At 45.6% G+C, this 22871-nt stretch overlaps 1 protein-coding gene across 1 annotated transcript; it reads right to left on the reverse strand.

Moving 5' to 3' along the window:
* Nucleotides 1-8553: 8553 nt before the first annotated feature.
* On the reverse strand, nucleotides 8554-21549 carry LOC113005692 (piggyBac transposable element-derived protein 4-like). Its single transcript, XM_039447446.1, has 2 exons — nucleotides 20618-21549; nucleotides 8554-9492 (listed from the first exon to the last, which is right to left on the reverse strand). The coding sequence occupies exons 1-2, from the start codon at nucleotides 21401-21403 to the stop codon at nucleotides 8554-8556; spliced, it is 1725 nt and encodes a 574-aa protein (XP_039303380.1). The 5' UTR covers nucleotides 21404-21549.
* Nucleotides 21550-22871: the final 1322 nt, after the last annotated feature.

The raw sequence follows: 22871 nt of genomic DNA on the forward strand, positions 1-22871 counted from the left end.
CAAAGGACATGGTGGGAGCGTTCGATAGAACCGTTTGCCTGTGGTCTGTACGCTGTCGTGTTATATCTAGAGATTTTAAATCGTTTAGCGATTGCCTTCATCAAACTGTTTAAAAAGTGTGACCCCTGGTCGGTCAAGAGTGCCTTAGGGGCGCCGTAGATGCTTATGAACTCGTTGACAAAGGCATCCGCTACATCTATCGCACCAGCGTTTTTTAACGGGATTGCCAGCGAGTATTTAGTTAGAAGATCTTGTATTGTTAAGATATAAGATTTATTATCATGCGACATGGGGAGAGGCCCCATGATGTCCATTGAAATCTTATCGAAGGCAGCGTCCGGTGTATCTGTCAACACCATCGGCTGCTTTGTTTTCCTCCGAACTAGTTTTTTGAGCTGGCAATTCCGGCAATGCTGAATATATGTCTGAATATCAGCCTTCATTTTGGGCCAATAATATCTTTCGCGTATTCTACGGTATGTTTTCGCTATGCCTTTGTGGCCTCCGATGGCCGACGCGTGATTCTCGTGCAATATTATTTCTCTTGTTTCCCGAGAGGGTATTGTTACTTCGTTGTGGCAGATTGTTATGGTAACGCCAGTATTTTCTAACGTATTGTTAATGTATCTATGTACGCTTTCCCATGGTATGCTACCGACGTCTCCGTTACAAAGGGATAAAGTTTGAAGGTCGAGTTCCCTGACTACGTCTAAAAGTGAGTAGATAGCTTCACGAAGTATCTCTCTCTCTGTTATACTCGATACATGGTCTTTTACTGTTAGGGTGATTATGTTCTTTCCTTTGTAAGGGGTCGGTCGGGCGCGGGCTAAGGTACCGTCTTTTATTCGCGGTAATATTCCAGCTTCGGCTAGAGCCTGTGCCCCTTTGTCGCAGGGTTCGCCTGTTTTCGTTATGAACACGACCAAATTATCTCTACGCATTGATAAGTTGTCGCGTGTGGCGTTAAATTTAATTCGGTTCTCGGGGTTAAATATGTACGGTTCGTTCGGTGTATCGAAGATGGTGTCGTCTTCGTTGCTACTTTCGCTATTGCTTTCGGATACGCTATCACACGTGGAGGAGTCGGAGTCGGTGGGAATCGGGTGTATGGACGGTTCGTCCCGGTTATCTGGATTTGGGGTGTCGGGTGCAATCTCTGCGACTTCCTGGCGCTCTGGCGGGTCGCTTAGTGCGCGTTTGAACTTGACACGTTTGTTTGGATTAACTGTATTAGATGTGGTTTCGTGGCTTTCGTCGTCGTTATCTGAGTCGTTGAGATGTTTGTTCGAGGCGAGTCTGGTATCGTCAAGTGTTTTACTATGGATTGGTCTCGTGGGGTTGTTGGTGTCTAAAGTTACATCCGGCGTATTTAGGCTCGTACTTGGGTACGGCGGGGCGGGGTCGAACAAAGCTTCGTCGCTTGACTCGCGGAGTTCCAATGGTAGCACGTGTGTCGTTTCGTGTGACGTCGTTATCGGAGGTCCTATCGGATTTCGCGATAGGGCGTCAGCGTTGCAGTTCATTTTTCCTGCTTTGTATAGGATCTTATAGTCGTATTCGGCGAGTTTAAGTCGCCAGCGAATAAGACGTGATGTCGGATCTTTGACAGAGTGCAACCACTCCAGCGGTTTATGATCCGTGAGGATCGTGAATTTATTACCGTAGAGATAGGGTCTGAAGTGGTTGACGCAATAGACTATAGCTAGAGATTCCTTTTCTATTGTCGAATAATTTAATTCTGCCCGGTTTAGGAGTCTTGACGCGTAAGCGATCGGTTTGTCTTTACCGATTTCGCCTTGACTTAAAATGCCTCCTATCGCGTAACCTGAGGCGTCGGTCGTGAGAAGAAATTGTCGCGTGAAATCAGGGTGTTGTAAAAGAGGTTCGTTACATAATTGGTCTCTAAGGGTGATAAATGCCCGTTCCTGGGGATCCTGCCATGAGAAAGGTTCGTCCTTTTTCAATAGAGTAGTGAGGGGTTTGGCGGTTCCCGAAAAATTATTTAGGAACCGGCGATAGTATCCCGCCAGTCCTAAGAACTGCTTGACGTTTTTAGCGTTTCGTGGACGAGGAAATGCTTTCACGGCTTCGACTTTCTTGGGATCGGGTTTGACCCCTGTTTCGCCTATCACGTGGCCCAGATACGTGACTTCCTTTCGTAAGAACTCACATTTATCGGGCTGGAGCCTGAGGTTTGCGGCGCGCAGTCTTTCAGCTAATTTGTTGAACTTCCTGGCGTGCTCGAGCAGGCTGCTCGAGTATATGACTATATCGTCTAGATAGACGAATAGTTCGGTTCCCTGCAGACCGCTCAGGACTTCATTCATTAACCGTTGGAAAGTGGCAGGGGCGTTTTTGAGTCCGAACGGCATGCGTTTGAACTCAAAATGCCCGAAGGGAGTGGAGAAAGCGGTTTTCGGGGCATCACTGGGAGCCATAGGAATTTGGTGGAAGCCGGACGCCAGGTCGAAGATGCTGAAGTATTTTGCACTGCCCAATTGATCGAGGATGTCTATTATATTGGGCAGCGGGTAGGCATCCCCCAGCGTTTTTTCGTTTAGCGCGCGAAAGTCGATGACCAGCCGCCAACGTTTATTCCCCTTTGAATCGGCCTTTTTAGGGACGACCCAAAGAGGTGAATTGTATGGAGAAGTTGATTTCTTTATGATATCTTTATCTAACATTTCGCCCACTTGTCGGTCTATCTCGTGCTTATGGGCAGGCGGAAAGCGATACTGCTTAACGTTCACGGGTCGGTCATCGGTGGTTATTATTTTATGTTCCAGAGTGGCAGTGAAGTTGAGTTTTTCGTTTGGGAGTTGGAAGAGGTCGGCGTGTTTATTTATTAAATCAGTCACATGTCTGAGTTCGTCGTCATTTAAGTGTTCTAATCTCAAGAGCTGGCGGACTTCGTCTGGTCGCCGGGTTTTATCTTGGTGTTGAATGATATTGACAGCGGCCCCTTGTTCCTTGCTCTCGGGGCGAGCTATCGGATATGTGATCTAGTGCTTGTAACTCGATGCTGGGGACGATAAGTTCCCTATCTACTTCGCTCGTATTTATGACGCGTATATATGCCTTACCATTTCTATTTGTGACAACAGCGTTTCCTAAGTAAACGCCGTCGCACACGTGGAGTCTCGGGACGTACCCGACTTGGACATGAGGATTTGTTACCCTAAGGTAAAATGTTGCCTGTGATCGCGCGGGGATCACCACAGTCTCGCGAGACGCGAAAGGTATTCGGTTACCGTGCCAATCTAAATGGCGCTCCGATAGATTGATAGTGGATGCATCGCGCAAGAAGTCGGCTCCTAAGATGCCCTCTTGTGCGATGGGGAAATTATTGGGTACCATATAAAAAGTGATTGGGTGACCCATGATTGTTAATTCGATGGACCCGAGTGTTTCGACACGTCCGCTCGTTATACCGCTAAGGAGTAGTGGATCGTCGTGTTTTATTTCCACGTCGGGATGTACGCTGCGTTTCTTTATTACGTTGGGCGCTGCCCCGGTGTCTACCATGAAGTTGGTTTCCTGGAGGAGGCCATTTGCAGTGAGGGTTACAGTTGGCGCGTGCGAGAATTCCGTGGGGTTTAGTACTGCGATTCGGGATCGCTCTCGTTGTGGTTCGTTTCGTCGTGGTTCAACTCCTCTGTCGCGATCGGATTTAATGGACGTGTTCGTCTCTGATCGTCCGCCGGGATCGTGCCTCGTTGTCCCGACGGACCGGGCGCGTTTCCCGATTCTTCGCGACGCGAGTTGTTATACATTCTCCTGCGACACTCCTCGATCTCGTGGCCGGGTTTCTTGCAATACCGGCAAAATTTATCGCTTGGGTATGTTTGGCGTTGGTCACCGTAACCGTTTTGATTACGCGAGTCGTATTCTCGATACGACGGTTCCCTCGGGGTTTCGGGTTGTTGATAATAAGAGTTCGTGCGCGCGTTAGGTTGCCTTCCGGAGTTATAGCGGCCGCGTGGGTCGTAGGTCCTTTGGAACGTATCACGTTGCCTTCCGGCGTTATCGCGATCGCGCGAGTCGTATGTGTTTGGAAACGTATCGCGTTGCTTTCCAGCGTTATCGCGATCGCGCGAGTCGTATGTGTTTGGAAACGTATCGCGTTGCCTTCCGGGGTAACTGCGGTCGCGTGAGTCGTATGACTGAGGTTGCAGCTCCCTTTGTTGGTTTAAGCGCGAGCTATCGGGTTGACGATAAGTGCTGGGACGTGTTTCGCGTTGCTGGCCCGGGTGTATGGGTGCTCGCGCGTAACGTTGGCGGTCCAGTTCCTGTCGCCTGGCTATAGCTTTGGCGGCGGCGAACATATCCGTGTGTTTGTGCTCGGTCTCGATCTTTATCTGCAAGCGATATTCCAACGGTAGACCTTCGTAAAACGACCGCCCAGTCAGGTCGTCTATCTCAGCAATAAACTGGGGGTCTAATTTCTTTCTTTCTCTGCGCTCGGCGTCCAAAATAGCGGTCCGAATGTCCTTCACGCGACTGATGTAATCGAGCACGTGTTCGTTAGGGCGGAGGTAGACGGTGCTCAGTTCGCCCCTGTATTGGTCCAGAGTTTTGATGGACCCGAATGCGCCGGTTAATAAATCTATCAATTCAGTGACTGTGTCACAAGGTTCATCCTCGACAGCGTAGTAGGCTCTTCGGCCGAGTTTGTTTATCAAAAGCTTAGTCAAGTGGCGTTCAGCCGAAGGGGGAATTATCTCGCTGGTGCGACGGCACGCGCGTGTGAATTGAGCGAGCGAAATGTTGTAACCGTCAAAATACGGAACGTGATCGGTGGCTTCTCGGAATGAAACTTTAGGTGCGGGAGGTTCGCTGCCTCCGCCTCCGCCGCCGCCACCGGTGGGCGGTAGACGTGATGGTGAGCGCGCGTAATCGTGGCTGCCTCGAGGGGTGCAGGGATTCTCCAGCTGCTGTACGTGAACGGATGTGTTAAATGGCGTAGGTTCAGAATCTAATTTCCGTTCCAGTTCGCGCTCTCTTGCTAGCATCTCGTTTTCTCGCGCTGCCATGATACGATTGAATTTTTCGCGCTCGCGTTCTAACTGGGAGCGTGCGGTTTCGATGTGATCGAGCTCTTGGCGGAGGGAGTTTTCCTGGGCGTTTAATCTTTTCTCTTTCTCGTTGACTGCCTTTTCGATTATTCCTAGCTCATATTGTCTGGTGGCTAGCTCCTGGGTAAGATTTTCATGGGAGCTCGCATCCTCGATCTGCGAGGGGTTTTTGTTTTTACCCCGGGTTTCCATGGTCCCTTCGGATTTTGCGAGAGAGGGAGAGAGAGAGATCTAAATTGCTTATGTGGTGGGTTTTTCTACCCTAACCGCCTACTGCGTGGTTGCGCGTCTGGGTAATACCAATAATTGTAGCCTCGTTGCTATCGTAAGGTCTGTCGTTTGAATCGCGTAGATACTGTAGGAAATCGCGCAGCACGACGCTGCAAATGGGACAAGTGGCCGTAGGCCGTATAAGAGGAATTGAGTTCCGGCAGACTTGGCACTGTTCGTGTTGCGCGATCTGTGTTCTGGTTGCAATATGCATATAATGTCGAGATACTCGGTCGTGGTTAACTTCGCTAGGGCTTAAATCTAGATAGCATTCGTCACAAATGACTTCCTCTGTATTTCGGTCGTGGAAGAAGAGTGCTATGCAGCAGCGGGCTGTATTTGCCCATGGAATGTAGACAGGTTGCTGAGGCAGGTGGGGATTAGGATTCCGTAATCCTTGGGGAGGACACATATTATCCTATGTAGTCGCAAGTATCGACGAACACCGACATTTTATTGAAGGTGTGGGTTTACCATAAATTACCGACTTTTACCGACATTTACCGACATTTACTGACTTTTACCGACATTTACCGACATTTACTGACTTTTACCGACATTTACCGACATTTATCCGTTTACCGACATTTACCATAAATTACCGACTTTTACCGACATTTACCGACATTTACTGACTTTTACCGATATTTACCGACATTTACCGACATTTATCGACATTTACCGACATTTACCATAAATTACCGACTTTTACCGACATTTACCGACATTTACTGACTTTTACCGATATTTACCGACATATATCGACAGTGGGAATTTACCGACGTTTATCGACTATCCCACCGCTGTCACCAAATTTGTTACGTCGTGAGGCCTCCTTCAATCAACAAGAGGGAAGGGGGTTACGATAGGGTGTTTTACGATATCTGATTAGAATTTACTATTCTTCGCGCGGTCCAGCGCACGATATTATTTCGGCTAGCGTTATGACATAAGGTTCCCTGATGACGTGCGATTCCTCGCTCGTTGCGCGTAAGCGGCGGATTAATTGATTCAGCGCTCCGCAACAGGTTAGGCACCGAATAGCGGGACGACACCGGGGGATGGTAACGTTGCAATTACGGCACTGCTCAGTTGCAACCTCGCCGATTCTAGTGTAATGATTACCGACGAGGTCGTAGAATCTTTCGCGTGGGGGTACTTCCAAAAAGCATTCGCCGCAAAGTATACTATCGTTGAATATGTCCCGGTAAAACTCGGATATGCAGCACAAGGCTGTATCGATCCACGGATGATATTCGGGTCTGAGTAGGGGGAGGTAGCTATATGGATTTTCGGATAAATAGCTCATACCAAATTTTATCTATTATGAGCATTTATTTTGTATTTGAATGCACTAGAAGTGTGTCGGAAGGAATATTTGTTCTATTCGTTCGGTTTGACCGTTGCACAAAGGCAAGCCCTCAAAGGGGTCGTATTACAGGAACACTTGTGCGGGAGGAGTCGTATTACGCGAACCTTTGCGCTCGAGGTAGACCCAACGGTCTGTCCAGGCGCCAGGCTGTCGCGCGTGGGTTGAAGTGAAAATCACCGACGCCGTTACCGTGCAAGTTTCCGTTACGGACGGTTTGATAACTATTATTTGTTTTAAACATTCGCTTACCTTTCTGTTGGCTAAGCTGCGCTGGAGAATAGCGGAACGGGACGACCACGGTTCTGCTTGCCGTCTGCGACCCCTGGAATCTGCGATGTATCGAACGGGTGGCTGGAGTCGTCGTCGATGATGATTTTTTTGCGATAAATGTGTTTTAATTAGTCGCGCGAGAGATGGATTTATAGTAGATTTGGTACTGAGACACTTTATATAAGATATGAACAATATTTATTACTTAATAACTAATACAGAACCTTAAGTTGGTTAACAATTAATTATTAATACAAAACTTTAAGTTGATTAACACTTGATTATTATAATTAATACAAAACTTTAAGTTGATTAACACTTGATTATTATACTCTTAACGACAGGTAATTACTTAAGATAGACCCCTTGCGCGGGTCGGGTTTGATTGTTGGATATAGAAAACGTTGAACAATGGATTTGGATTCGGAGAGTTCGCGGAGTGATTCGACTGATCGCGGTGAGAGTGGTCCTAAGACTCACTTGCCTAGCGACGCGCGAAGCGGTGCTCGGCTTGCGTGGCGCTGGGAGAGTGGGGGATCCCCACTATGTTGCCCGTTGGCGCGCGCAACTCCCGTGCTAAGCACGGGCGTGGTAACGGTGACGATAGAGGGTACGATCGGTGGTAACTATATCGATAGTTATCATGATGGTAATATCCCTGTCGGTAAGGTTTACATGGTAACTACTTAAATGGTAATGCTTAAGTGGTAATGGTTATAATGGTATTGTCTTAGATGGTAACAATGATAATTATCCTAAATGGTAAGTTAGTAGTAGCATACAGTGTTGGTTAATAATTATGAATTAATACAGGCTAAAATAAGTGTCAGGTGGTTACGTGTGACGTTACAGACGTTACACTTGTTAAATCCCACCGCTGTCGAGTGCGTGCGTGCGTGCTTGTCACGTCGCGGTTTCGTCAATCGCACAAAATATATCGCGCGCAGGGACGGAATCGCGATAAGGGGGATTTATACTAAGCAACTGGGTTTATCGAAATTTATAATTAAATTCACGTTTAAGTTTTACTAAAAATCTTAATTATTCGGGGCAGACCTGTAAGAAGCAAGTGTTATTTATGCCTGTTTATTTAGCTAATTGTAACTGCTTATGAATTTTATAGTTACAATTGGAAGAGGTGTTAACCCGGCGTGAGTGTGGTGGAAAAAGATTACTTTGAGTATGTGGCGGGGTGTGACATACCCCAACACAATAGTGTCTGTAAAATTTTAAATGCACCAGAATCACGTCAAATAACTGCAATATATTATAAAAGGGGATAATATAAGAAACAATTTCAATAACAAGCAAATAATATTAATTGTATTTTAATACAATTACTTGAGATAGCAATGGCACTGGTTTTTGGTTACAAAAATCAAAACGCTCATTTAGAAGAGCCACTAAGATTAATAAGTTTTTACTTAAACTAAAAAAACTCTAAAAACATAAACAACATGAGATCTTGAACAAACTAAACATATAAAATCTTATTATATCATTGAGAAACATCTTAGGAACTAGAATCGAAATTAGCACAGTCTTTGCAAGAAAAAATTGCATGATCTAACATATGGCTTTTTCACAGCATGCACATGCATATTTAGTCTTTCGATCTTTGCGGCGTGAACAGTCAAGACATCTAACATAACGTCCAGGAGTATTTTGGAGTAATGGGTGCAATGGTTCATTGATTTGAGAAAAAATTTTCTGACGTATGTTTACGGGGATATTTTTTTTATCTACTCGTAGTCGCAAATGCGTATACACCAAACTTAATGCCATATTACGGAGAAATTCTGTTCGTGTAGTGTTTTTGTTTACATTTTCTTGAAATATTATGTTTGCATTGATAGCAGCCATATTCAGTATTCCATAAAAGATTGTCATTGGCCAGCGCTTGCTGTTGCGCGAAACATCGTAAGTAGCGCTCAACTCATCAACAACATCGACTCCTGCTTTTGTTGAGTTGTAGAACGTAATAATTTCCAGCTTTTTCTGGTCTCCAGTGCTTTCATCAATCCTATCATCGTGGTGAAGGTTAGACATTGCAATTACCACTTTATTATTTTTAGGGGCATAAGAGACCAAAGAAATATCCTTCTGGAAACAAAACATTGAACTTCCCGGTTCTTTTCTGGTCTTCAAAAAAACAGGTGGAATGCATCTTTTGTTTTTGCGAACTGTTCCAGTGGAAGTCAGCCTATGCTCAGCTAATAGATGCATCATCAATTCGTAACTGGTAAACCAGTTATCAAAAGTTAAATTGCGATTCGACTTTGAAATGGGCTGAATTAGTCTTTCCACTATAGCAAAAGCGCTGTTACTGACAGCGTACGGCCCTGCAGGCTGCTTCCCTGCATAAACTTCTAAATTAAAAATGTAAAAAGACTTAGCATCTACAAGTGCTTGAATTTTGATGCCATACTTAGCAGGTTTGCTTGGTATGTACACACGAAACGAGCATCGCCCTCTAAACGCCAATAACATCTCATCAATTGTCATGTGTTACGTCGAGATGCGAACCGAGGGCAAACACATAAGATCCGGCTAGTGCCTCGTTGTAGGGGGTGGAAATAAAATTAATAATCATTCGAGGCTGAAATTGCGCGAGATCCCCGGCGGTTGCGGGAGAGAGAGAGAGAGAGAGGGTGAGAGAAACAGGGCAGGTGAGAGGGAAAGAGAGAAAGAGTGAGGGAGCCAGGACAAGTGAGACAGGGGAAAAAGAAGGTGAGCGAAGGGAGAGAGAGAGAGAGACTGAATTTATCTTTTAGAGGGACGGCGGGGAGAGTTACGTAGTACCCCAACCAATTGCAATTTCTTTATTTATGTGATTTCGAGCGTTTTATTACGCGGCAAAATAATTAAGACACTTACCTTTACCAACTATGAAGGAGTGGGCAGCTCTCGCCGATCGCGGGGATGGTCAGCGTTGACCGATAGTTTCCTCGGCCTTGGTGGGTGGATGCCGCGGCGCGGCGTCCCTCGTTTTCAGCAGGGGCGTCGAGATAATTATTTTCACTCGCGGTAGGACACGTGGCGATCGCGTTATGTTGAGAGACACTGTATTGTGCGATGTTTCCCGAATCGCGGCGATATAATTAGCCTTACTGTACTTACATTAGACGCAAGAGTAAGAGGGTTGAATCAACACAGGTTAATTACACTTTAACATATAATATTTATTAATTAGATTTAATTAATACAACAAAGGTGTTGCGGGTTACAACTATGCTTAAATTCGGTAGAAAAATAATACACTCGGATTGAAATTGTAACATAGAATTAAGAACATTAATGCAAAATAATGATGATAGTAGTTAATGTTAATAATAAGTCTAAGCTAAATTAATATTAGAAACTGAATTAGAACTAAAGTTGAGATTTGAATTGAATCGAAATAGAATTGAATTAGAATTAGGATCGGGTTGAATTATAATGAATTTCGAACAATTTAGTTTACGCCACGTGGTCACAATTTCAACAGCGGAGCGCGACGCGGGTATACTTTACGAAGTCCGGCGACGAAGTGACCCAGAGTCGCTGTCCGGAGGGGCAGCGTTGCCACCGCCATACCGTTCTAAATCGCCCACGCTTCCGAGTGCGGCGCTGATGCAAGAAGAAGGACGCTCGCACGTACACGCGCCCACGCCATTAAGCGCAAGCCTAGGTGCGAGGGAGAAAGAAAGAGACGCTCGCGCATAGCAGGGCTAGGCGAGAGAGAGAAAGAAAGGGACGCTCATGCGTAGCCCGCGCCACTAAGCGCAAGGCTAGGTGAGAAAGAGAAAGAAAGAGACGCTCGCGTATAGCAGGGCTAGGCGAGAGAGAGAAAGAAGGAGACGCTTCATCCTTCGTCTCGCAGGTACGGTCTGAAGCGCGAAAATTTAGTCGAGAATAAGTCGCAAAATTTACACCCGGAATTTGCGGATGTAACACCTCCCCCCATCGTTTAAAATGTTGAACGGTGTTCAACATTTTCTAACTTAGTGCATGCATTAATCTAGGTCAACGTATGCTATGTATTAAATTTTAAGGATTACATGAATTTAGCTGTTGAAAATATAAAGGAAAGATAAAATTGTGATTAGTTACTAACTTAACATAATATTTAATTCTATGTATAGAATACGCTACTTATTGGAGATGAGTGTGGACATGAATTTATTTAGGTGTATAGAATAAACCGAAACATTGATTACGATTTCTCCATCTCCAAATACTTGCGGAGTTGGCTATAAGAGTTTTCGTTGGGATGCTCCCCCCTCTCCTCTTCTGCTTCCTCTGCGGTGATCACCTCATTGTCTGCTAGCGGCTTTCCGTCCTTGGGTTTGGGATGAATGAGAACATATTCTCGGACCGGGACCGGTGTTCGTTGTCTATGGCTCATGTGTAACAGGAGATTCGCGGCTGAACTCCATATGGCACCCAACAGGTGCATGCTCCATCCATAAATCGAGTGCAAGGCGTAACCGTGAATTATAGTATCGATAATCATTTTGATAATTCTCGCAATGATGAATATTGCTAGTATCCCGGCACTAGCAGATCCAAAGTTCATGAAACCATTCCATACTCTTCGCCCCGCGCTCTCGGCTATATGCTCAAGCGATTTCTCATCAAGAAGGTTCAGCATTGAGATACTGCCCGCAGGTATATTCTGTCCCATGGCGCCTCGGGCTATTGTATTTAGCATCGATGGCTTCTCTACGGGAAACATTATGTGATCCCTGAGGCGGTCGAGATCCTCCGACGTGTAAATCCCACTTGTAGCCAATGAATCCGGGCTTACATATTTCCAGGAAGGTTTTGTTAATGGCTGGATTATCGGTGGTGCGACCGTTTCCTCCGGTCTGGTGGTCATTTTGAACCACGTATCCTGTATGCGATACATTGCGGGGAGAAGTCCGTGACAGTCTCGCGGTGTACCCTTTCTCGTAAGTATACGTGACCTCGGTAATAAGAAGTAAGATTGATTCTTATGCGTCACGGGGAGTTCATTGTAGCAGTCCTCAGTGTGTCTAATTTTGCATTCCACTGGAACGCACTTGATTAGGTGTATTACTTCTCCGGCGATGACAGCTGTGTAGCCCGGTGTCTTCATTATGCGAAATGCCATTTCATCTGGAGCGATACTCGACAATGACAACACATTCCGTAACATCTGCTGTTCTAACACACATTTTTGCTCTAACAAGTCCCGATACAATCGAGTCAATTGCAGCTTGATATGTTTCTCGACGTAGACAAACTTAGAATTCACGTATGCGAACATATCTAGGTTGTTTACGGAGATCCGCGATCGCGATTTAAATGTTCTTCCGCGTTGCGTCTCGAGGATTAATAACTTAGGATGTTCGGTCTTGAAAAGTTTATAACCGCACACTTCAGTTTCTCCGGTTTTTGTTAGCGCGAACGTGGTATCTTTAGATGTCATGGTATAAACTACGGGTGTTGTTTGCCCCTTCGCGGGAGAAAGTTTATTCGCTAGACCTTCATATAGAATTTCGTAGCGATCGAAATGGCAACTATCCGACGGGACCGCTTCCCAGTAGCTTTCCGACCCGTCGGTATCGTAGCACACACGGTCACTCGCGGCACATCGCGTACCCGATGGCAACACAATCTCGCCGGTTGACTGCTTCACATTGGCGTCAAATGTTCTCAAGGAAATTTTAACGGTGGCTTGGACTACGACGTTGTCCCAGGTGCCGTAGCTGTCAGTGTATTGTGCACCGAAACAGCTTCCGTCGGTAGTGGCTCTTCCGGCTAACGTGATGCTACGCCAATTTGTTGAATTTGCCGGTAGCTTGTCGATGGTTGCGGAGAGGATAGTGAGTGAACCCGTTTCGTGAAGTCGACGGCAGGCATCACCACCCAGCTCTCTGATATATTGCCGTCGTCCGTTATTGACGATCGACACGTGGGAATGCATCCCGCAGTAATGTACCGTTCGATCCAATTCTACGCGGCACTGCCTCACCGCTATCGGATTATAGTCGGATGTCTGCATCAATTGCAAGTACAATTCTTCATTTACTGGCTCTATATCCTCCAGATTACAACCTCCAATGTTCAATAGGGAGAGGGTGGTTATATTCAACCCCTCGCCATGGCAATTATAACCCGTCAAGCCGAATTCACTCCCGGGAATTAGCAGCACTATTAAAATGGAGCTCGCACACATGGCCATTCCTTTGCAGTTGTTAGGCGTCGGTAGACTGGGCTGCTCTCGGTTCTTCTGCGTCCTCCTCCATGTCTTTATGGGTGACTGGTGGGGGAGCTGTAGGGGGTGGGGGTTCTCCGCGAGCCAACTTTAATTTATCGCTATGTACTATCTTATATTTATTGTTACTTAATTTAATCTTAATATTATGTCTATCTATGATTTCGCAAATAAGATACGGACCCGTGTACTGATTATCCAATTTATTTTTTACTGGTTCCTTTAACATATATACCAAATCGCCAACATCGAAGTTAACAGGTCTAATTTTACGGTCGAAATACCGTTTGGATCGTAACTTAGCTCCTATTAGATTTTCATGCGCAATATCTTGAGTTTTCCGGAGCTTGTAAAAAAGGTTGGTCAGGTACCTCTCGTATGTTTCATTTTGTTCATTGTTGATCTCAGGATCGGGACCTGGGACCTCCGCGATTTTACCGAACACCAACTCATACGGTGTGTACCGCGTAGCCTCATGCACGCTGGTGTTGTACGAGAAGGTTGCGAGACTCAGGTACTCGTCCCAATCGTCCCTTTTTACAAACTGCCTCAGGTAGTCCCACAGGACTTGATGGGATCGTTCTACCGATCCGTTCGCCTGCGGTCTGTACGCAGTGGTATGATATTGAGTTATTTTGAATTTACGTGCGACTATGCGCATTAGACTACTCAGGAAATTCGCTCCCTGATCCGTTAATATGGCTTTAGGAGCACCGAAAATACAAATGAATTGTTTCACGAGCGCGTCGGATATATGAGTGGAAGTCGCCTGTTTCAATGGAATCGCCAGCGAATATTTAGTCAAAAGATCTTGTAACGTGAGTATGTAAGTATGTCCGTTCTTAGAAGTAAGGAGCGGGCCCATTATGTCGAGTGAAATTTTTTCAAATGCCGCTCCCGACGTATCAGTCAAAGTCATGGGTTGTTTGGTTTTTAGCCGCACTAATTTTTTCAGCTGGCATTCTTTACAAGATTTCACGAAATTTTGAATGTCTGTTTTCATGTTGCTCCAATAGTAACTGTACCTAACCCTGTCGTACGTCTTAGTCACTCCTTTATGTCCTCCTATTACTGTACTATGGTTCTCAAAAATTATTTGTCTCCGGTTCTGTACGTCAGGAATAATTATCTCATTCGAACAGACTGTTATGTGTACGTTAAGGTCGTAGAAAAAACGAGAAAGGTATCCCCGGACTACGTCCCACTCTACGTTTGCTACAGGCCCCTTTGAAATTGAAAATGTATTAAGATCGAGTTCTCGTACAACATCGTATAGAGATATTATTCCTGTCTTTATCGACTCCCGCTGTGTCTTTTCCGAGTATTGATTTTCTATCGCTATCGTTATTAGGTAATATTTACCTTGCCGCATAGTCCTCGCCCTGCCGATGTCGAGATTTCTTATCTCCGGGAATTTATTGATTTTATCTAAATGCTTCGACCCGGTGTCGCAAGGCCGGCCCGTTCTGTCTATGAACACTACTAGATTATCTTTTCGCTCTCTAAAATGATCACGTGTTTCAGTGATGTCGGGACGGTTTATGTGATATGCTTCGTCTATAGGGTCGACGAGGGGTTCGTCGGAATCTGTGTCTGCCGTTGTGTCTGTGTCTGTGTCTGTGTCTGAGGAACTCTCGAATTCCTGTTCGCTCTCGCTCCTTGTGTTCGTGTTTGCGTCAGGTAGTGGGTCCCTTACAACTTCCACATGTTCTACGGTTGGACTGGGTTTTATTGCCTCAGTCTGTGCGTGACCCTCGGCCGTCTCGTCATGTGTCCGTCGCGTCTCGTTTATTTTGTCAATTTTATCGCTATGTGGAGAAAAAATAGACTCGTCAGAGTCGCTACGTGAGATAGGAAGAATTTCATGCAGTACAGGATTTCTGGAAAGTGCGTCCGCGTTCGTGTTGATTTTCCCCGCCTTATAGACTACCTGGTATTCATATTCGGCTAGTTTTAGCCGCCAACGAACGAGTCTAGACGTTGGATCCTTCACCGAGTGGAGCCAGACCAATGGTTTATGATCGGTCACCAATTGAAACTGTCGCCCATAAAGGTACGGTCTGAAGTGATTGACACAGTAGACTATGGCTAGCAATTCTCGTTCTATTGTTGAGTAGTTTTGTTCAGCCTGATTTAGGCGTCTTCCCGCGTACGCAATAGGCAGGTCTTTCCCGAGTGGGCCTTGGCTAAGTATTCCCCCTACCGCGACATTTGACGCATCGGTCGTAACAAGAAAAGGCTTCGAGAAATCAGGATACTGCAGTACAGGATAATTACGTAGCATTTCTTTTAGTCTCTCAAAAGCCGCCTCCTGTGGTGAAGCCCAGGAGAAAGCGACGTCTTGTTTTAGAAGGTTTGTTAATGGATAAGCTATCTTGGAAAAGTTAGGCACGAACCGTCTGTAATATCCTGCCAGCCCGAGGAATTGTTTGATCTGTTTGGGATTTTGGGGTCTCGGGAAATCTTTTACGGCCCGAACCTTTTCAGGATCCGGTTTCACCCCGCTTTCCCCGATCACGTGACCCAGGTAGGTGACTTCTTTGCGCAGGAATTCACATTTGTCGGGCTGGAGGCGAAGATTTGCCTGTCTAAGACGGGCGGCCAATTTTTCGAACTTTCTAGAGTGCTCTATCAATGAACTTGAATATAAAACAATGTCATCCAGGTAAACGAATAGCTCCACGCCTTGGAGTCCGGATAATACCCGATCCATCAAGCGCTGGAAGGTTGCCGGTGCATTTTTCAGCCCGAACGGCATTCGGTTGAATTCATAGTGGCCATATGGCGTTGAAAAAGCGGTCTTATGCGCGTCGCTCTCGCTCATTGGAATTTGGTGGAACCCCGACACTAAGTCGAAGATACTAAAATATTTAGCGCTACCGAGCTGATCAAGTATTTCATTTATATTTGGAAGGGGGTAAGCATCCCCGATCGTTTTTTCATTTAGCATACGGAAGTCAATCACCATACGCCAGCGCTTGTTTCCCTTACTATCGGCTTTTTTAGGGACGATCCACAAGGGAGAATTATAAGGTGAAACAGAGGGCTTAATTACGTCATTTTTCAAAAGACTTTGTACTTGTTTATTAACTTCTTCTTTATGAACTTCCGGGAACCTGTATTGCTTCGTATGCACAGGCCGCTCATCGGTAGTTTTGATACTGTGCTTTAATGCGTTAGTGCATCCCAATTTGTCGCTAGGTAATTGGAATATGTCACTGTGTTTAGTAATTAATTTTTCTACATGTTTTATTTCTTCTGTATTCAAGCCTTGCAACCGAAGCAACTTTCTTACTTCGTCGGCCCTGCTACCTGGGTCTCCGGCAATCGCGAGGATTTGGCCTGGATCGGTCCCCGTCTCCAAGAGGGGTTCAGTGGAGCTTGGGGCGGATGAAGGATAATCGACCGTGTCGAATTCTTGCAGCTCGACAACGGGAGCAGGCAAGATGACATCATCGTTCGACGTGTTATACGCTCGCAAGTAAGCTTTCCCAGCGCGGTTAGTTACGATAGCTTCCCCGAGATATACGTTTTCTTTAATTTGTAAACGCGGCACGTACCCGATATTCACGTCAGTATTCATTACGTTTATTGCCATTACTACACTCGTTCTCCCTGGAATTTTAACGGTTTCGCGATTTAGAAATGGAAATGTGGCACCGTGCCATTCTATAATTTGTTCGACGAAATTAATCTTTCCCGTATCACGCAGAAAATCGGCTCCTAAGATGCCGTCGCATGATATCGGAAAATCAGGGGATACGACGTGGAATGCTACATCTCGACCGAGTATCACAGCGGTGACGCGCCCTAGGGTCTCTATTCGCCCTTCTGTAATACCCGTGAGGAAGATTTTAGAATCAATGTCGATTTGAGTGTTCAAGATTTTATCGGATTTAATTAGATTCGGAGCGGCTCCCGTGTCAATCATTAATTTAGCATTTGGTCGAAACGATTCGCTACTCACGCTGATAATTGGCGCGTGGCTGAAATTTTTTATTCGGAGGAGCCCGATTCGCGCTTCTCTTCCTCCTCGGTCTCCGCCTTTATACAACGTACTGGACGGCTCGTTGGTGGCCCGGCTCGAGTTGCGTCCCTGCTCGAGGGGCCGGCGGGGTTTCCCTGATTATTACGATTATACTCTCTTTTACGGCAGTTTTGAATCTCATGCCCCGGGTTTTTGCAATATCTGCACCAAATGGAATTCATGTTCTGGGCTGCGTCTGCCGGATATTAATGTGTTGTATTCGTCACATGCCGACGGTCGCCATTCTCGCGAATATCGCGACGTTCTGGATAATGCTCGCGGCGGTCATTACGATAGTCGCGAGGATCGCGTCTGATATTATAAAATTCACGCGAGTCGCGTCCAGTATTATAAGATTCGCGTGGATCGCGACGTTCGTTATAAAATTCTCGAGAATCGCGCGGAGCAGAATAACCTATTGGTGGGCGTTGACGATCGCCAGTAGAGCGGAAGTCGCGATAATCCCGGGTCGGTACGCTACCTGGAAAAGGTCGCATTCCTCCTCTCTGTCCTGTACGGTAGTTGGGATCGTACCGTTCCTTCTCTAACTCATCTCGTTTCGCTATGGCCTTTGCAGCAGCGAAAACTTCGAAAGGCTCATTCTCGTGTCTTTCTCGCATGAAGACACGGTAACGCACAGGGAGCCCGTCGCAGAATGATCTTGCGGTTAGCTGGTCGACCTCAGAGATAATGGAATAATCTAGATTTCCCCGAGCTCGACGTTCGGCATCTAAAATCGCGGACCGCAGCTCCTTCACTCTCGATATAAAATCTAATATATGTTCGTTCGCTCTCATGTAGGCTTTGCTTAGTTCACCCCGATACTGGTCAATACTATGCGACGCTCCGAATGCGTTATTTAATAAATCAATGAGTTGCATCACCGTCTCGCACGGCTCATCCTCTACCGCGGCGTATGCTCGGTCGGATAGTCTGTTTATTAATAGTCGCGTCAAATATTTTTCGTGGTTCGCAGGTGCACTCTCACGGGCGCGTCGGCAAGCACGCGCGAATTGTGTTAACGGAATGTTATAGCCATCGAACCGCGGGACCCCCTCCAGTATTTCCCGGAAAGATATTTTCGGTCCCCCTTGCCGTTCGGGTGAGCGCGGAGGAGAAGGGATAGCGCTGCGAAATCTTTGTCTAGCAGGCGGGGTGGGGCTACGGGTCGCGCTTCGCCGTATCTCTATCTCCTGACGGATATTACTTAACTCGCGCATGAATGTATCCTTCAACCCGGTTATTAATCCCCGCAATTCAGAATCAGCGCTACTCCCGGCGTTTTTATTTATTTCGAAATCTCGTTTTTCGCGAGCAAATTGCGACTTTTCCTTTTCTAAAGCCGCCGCTTCCTCGCGGAGTTGCTTGTCTCGTTGTACCTGTGCGAGGCGCACAGCTTCGAGCTCGTCCTCGGATAAGGCCACCTTCTTTCCACGCGTCTCCATGTTAGGTATTATTAATAACGGTTTGACTAACCTAGAAGGTATCCCGAGACAAGGCAATTATTGTAGCGTCAGGCTCATTCCACGGATAATCTCCCTCGCGAATTAAATGGGAAACAAAATCCTCGAGAGTTTGTAAACAAGTGGTACAATCACGGACCATACGCGAACAAGCTAATGAAATCCGGCACGACTCACACTTCCGATGTTCGAATGGCCCCCCTAGATGTATGTAATGCTCTAGAATTCCACTAAAATTTCTATCCTTGAATTTAGATTTCGTGCTCTTACACTCTAAACAAATAGCATGCTCGGCTTCACAGCGAAGATACAGCGAGCTTACACAACGCGCACTACGCAGCCAGTCTTGGAATCTACGGTCGGGAACAAAGCGTCCAGCGGGGGTCGAGAGAGCGACCCGAGGAGCAGGACACATTCCTCGTCAGAGTTTGAGCGGGGAATTTCCTAACGGAAAATTTAACAATCCCACCGCTGTCACCAATTTATGTTACGTCGAGATGCGAACCGAGGGCAAACACATAAGATCCGGCTAGTGCCTCGTTGTAGGGGGTGGAAATAAAATTAATAATCATTCGAGGCTGAAATTGCGCGAGATCCCCGGCGGTTGCGGGAGAGAGAGAGAGAGAGAGGGTGAGAGAAACAGGGCAGGTGAGAGGGAAAGAGAGAAAGAGTGAGGGAGCCAGGACAAGTGAGACAGGGGAAAAAGAAGGTGAGCGAAGGGAGAGAGAGAGAGAGACTGAATTTATCTTTTAGAGGGACGGCAGGGAGAGTTACGTAGTACCCCAACCAATTGCAATTTCTTTATTTATGTGATTTCGAGCGTTTTATTACGCGGCAAAATAATTAAGACACTTACCTTTACCAACTATGAAGGAGTGGGCAGCTCTCGCCGATCGCGGGGATGGTCAGCGTTGACCGATAGTTTCCTCGGCCTTGGTGGGTGGATGCCGCGGCGCGGCGTCCCTCGTTCTCAGCAGGGGCGTCGAGATAATTATTTTCACTCGCGGTAGGACACGTGGCGATCGCGTTATGTTGAGAGACACTGTATTGTGCGATGTTTCCCGAATCGCGGCGATATAATTAGCCTTACTGTACTTACATTAGACGCAAGAGTAAGAGGGTTGAATCAACACAGGTTAATTACACTTTAACATATAATATTTATTAATTAGATTTAATTAATACAACAAAGGTGTTGCGGGTTACAACTATGCTTAAATTCGGTAGAAAAATAATACACTCGGATTGAAATTGTAACATAGAATTAAGAACATTAATGCAAAATAATGATGATAGTAGTTAATGTTAATAATAAGTCTAAGCTAAATTAATATTAGAAACTGAATTAGAACTAAAGTTGAGATTTGAATTGAATCGAAATAGAATTGAATTAGAATTAGGATCGGGTTGAATTATAATGAATTTCGAACAATTTAGTTTACGCCACGTGGTCACAATTTCAACAGCGGAGCGCGACGCGGGTATACTTTACGAAGTCCGGCGACGAAGTGACCCAGAGTCGCTGTCCGGAGGGGCAGCGTTGCCACCGCCATACCGTTCTAAATCGCCCACGCTTCCGAGTGCGGCGCTGATGCAAGAAGAAGGACGCTCGCACGTACACGCGCCCACGCCATTAAGCGCAAGCCTAGGTGCGAGGGAGAAAGAAAGAGACGCTCGCGTATAGCAGGGCTAGGCGAGAGAGAGAAGGAAAGAGACGCTCATGCATAGCCCGCGCCACTAAGTGCAAGGCTAGGTGAGAAAGAGAAAGAAAGAGACGCTCGCGTATAGCAGGGCTAGGCGAGAGAGAGAAAGAAGGAGACGCTTCATCCTTCGTCTCGCAGGTACGGTCTGAGGCGCGAAAATTTAGTCGAGAATAAGTCGCAAAATTTACACCCGGAATTTGCGGATGTAACACATGTACTCATGTGCTATATAGGATTGTTGGCAGCACCGAACAAATTGGTCAAACAGCCATCTTATATGAGTCAAGTTATCAGTTTTCTTTCGCTCCTCCCTCGTTGATTTGTCATCAAAGCGAATGCAATTTTGCAAAAAGTAAAATCGTTGCAATGACATAGTCGTCCGAAATATATCGACTCCTGTTCCATCCGTCCTCCATAAGTCGTTCAGATTCTGGCGGCTTGATTTATTTAGACCAGCAATGTATAGCAACCCAATAAACGCATCAAGTTCTGTAGCTGTTGTTTCTTTCATGTAATATAGCCTTTTAGGATTGTTGCAATTTGCTTGTCGTCTCAAGATTTCTTCGTTTGTATGGATCAATATAACATTCTTCATTTCCTCGGTGAAAAAAATTTTCCAACATTCAACTTCAGTTTTCGCCTCTTTTGCTGCTCCTTTCACTCCAGGCTTCTCATTAATTATGTTTTCAGCCCGAGTTCGTATATTTGTTCGTGGAGCTTGCTTGTACCACTTTTGGCCATCTTTACATTTGTAATGAGGTGCATGAACTTGGACAGAGGAGCGACGTGTTCTCAGAGATGAAAGTGTGATATTGTCGTCTGAATCCCCATCACTGTCACTTTCTACTTGATCATCATTTATCTCCTGTTCCGTATCAGATTCGAGGTTATGTTCACTACAATTATCAAATACTTCTGACGAGCTTGATTCGTCCGAAGAATTTTCTAATATCTCATGCAGCATGGACCTAAGTCGCCTTTCATCACTTTCCACATCCATTTTTAGCTAAAAAAAGCCGATATTAAGCAGAGAAAGCGAAATAAGCACTAAATAATTTTGTCACGAAATGCACACACGAGCTATGTGGCGGGGTGTGATTAACCCCAAAGACGTTTACACGCGTGTATCATGAGCGCAGGCTGACGCAACACTGCGACCTCTATCCCCTCCCACACTCCCTTAACTCCAGCTACTCGAAATTGCTAAAATGTCGCAATGACAAATAAAAAAATATACCGATAAAAACAACAGGTGGCGTATGTCATACCCCACCACATTCACGCCGGGTTAACTATTAAGAACTGACCCGAAGGAAGCGATTGTTATTCGGGCCCATTTATTTATTCTATTTATTTAATTTATCAACATTCATGAATTTGTAAGAACGACTACTAATTGAAGTGCTTAAAAAGCTCCGGTGAATATTTTATAGGGAGCCAAAATATGTGCACAAGCTTGCTCGAGGCGACTGATTATCGCGCGTAGATTAGATAAGAGTCGGATTACAATGACTCGTGGCTGAGAGCCGTAACGGTCGCTCCGGAATGCCGGGCTATCGCGTAGCGGGTAAAAAATGCGTCCGGTGACGCTGTTGCCATGCAATATTACGTTACGAGAGATGCAACAATTATTATTTATTTAAGCGTTACTTACCTTTTTGCTGGATTATACCAACGGAAAATGGGTTAGAGCGGCTATGATTCTGCTCTCTGTCTGCAACGGCTTGGACAGGGATGACGGCGTTGATCTTTTGACTAACCAATTAATTGTTTAAACAAAAGAGTCGGTGATGTATTGAGGAAGTACCCAGCAGCTCTGGTTGATCAATGGTTAGCGTAATAGGTTGATGGAGACGGCGTCGATGATGATCTTGAGGCTGATGCTCTTGTTGTTAAATAATGTTTCAACAATTGATTTTATTTAATCGCACGGAAAGATGGATCGAATTAGGGAACGTAATTATATTAGATTTGGCAGTTAACACAATAAGACACTGTTATATAAAAGATAAACAATATTTATTATTAATTATTAAAGTTAAACTAATACAAGACTTAAAAATTATTGATACTAATTTATTATACGCTTCGCGATATTGGTTACTTAAACTAGACTCTTTACGCGAGTCGTGATTGAATGTCGGATGTAGAAATGTTAAGTAAAAGATTTTGAATTAGTAAAGATTTAGTAGATTCGCGGAGCGACTCCTAAGAGTCGACCGATCGCGATGACGCGGGAACTAGAACTACTTTCGCCTAGCAGCGCACGGAACGGCGCTTGGCTTCGTGTCGCGCGGGAAGCGTGGGGGTACCCCACCAGGTTGCCCGGCGGCGCGCGCAACTCCCACCCGAAGCGTGGGAGTGATAATGGTAATGATGATAATGTCTTAGATGGTGACTTATGATGGTAACGTTTTAGGTGGTAACATCTTAGATGGTAACTATTTTGATGGTAACTTATGATGGTA

The sequence above is a fragment of the Solenopsis invicta genome, chromosome 3 (assembly GCF_016802725.1).
Source record: "Solenopsis invicta isolate M01_SB chromosome 3, UNIL_Sinv_3.0, whole genome shotgun sequence".
Classification (NCBI taxonomy): domain Eukaryota; kingdom Metazoa; phylum Arthropoda; class Insecta; order Hymenoptera; family Formicidae; genus Solenopsis; species Solenopsis invicta.

Excerpts from the sequence above, each read along its gene's own strand:
- LOC113005692 (XM_039447446.1), bottom strand. The coding sequence starts at position 21,403 with ATGGATGTGGAAAGTGATGAAAGGCGACTTAGGTCCATGCTGCATGAG. Across the intron at positions 9,493-20,617 it reads CCTATATAGCACATGAGTAC|ATGACAATTGATGAGATGTT; the intron begins ATGTGTTACATC and ends TCGACGTAACAC.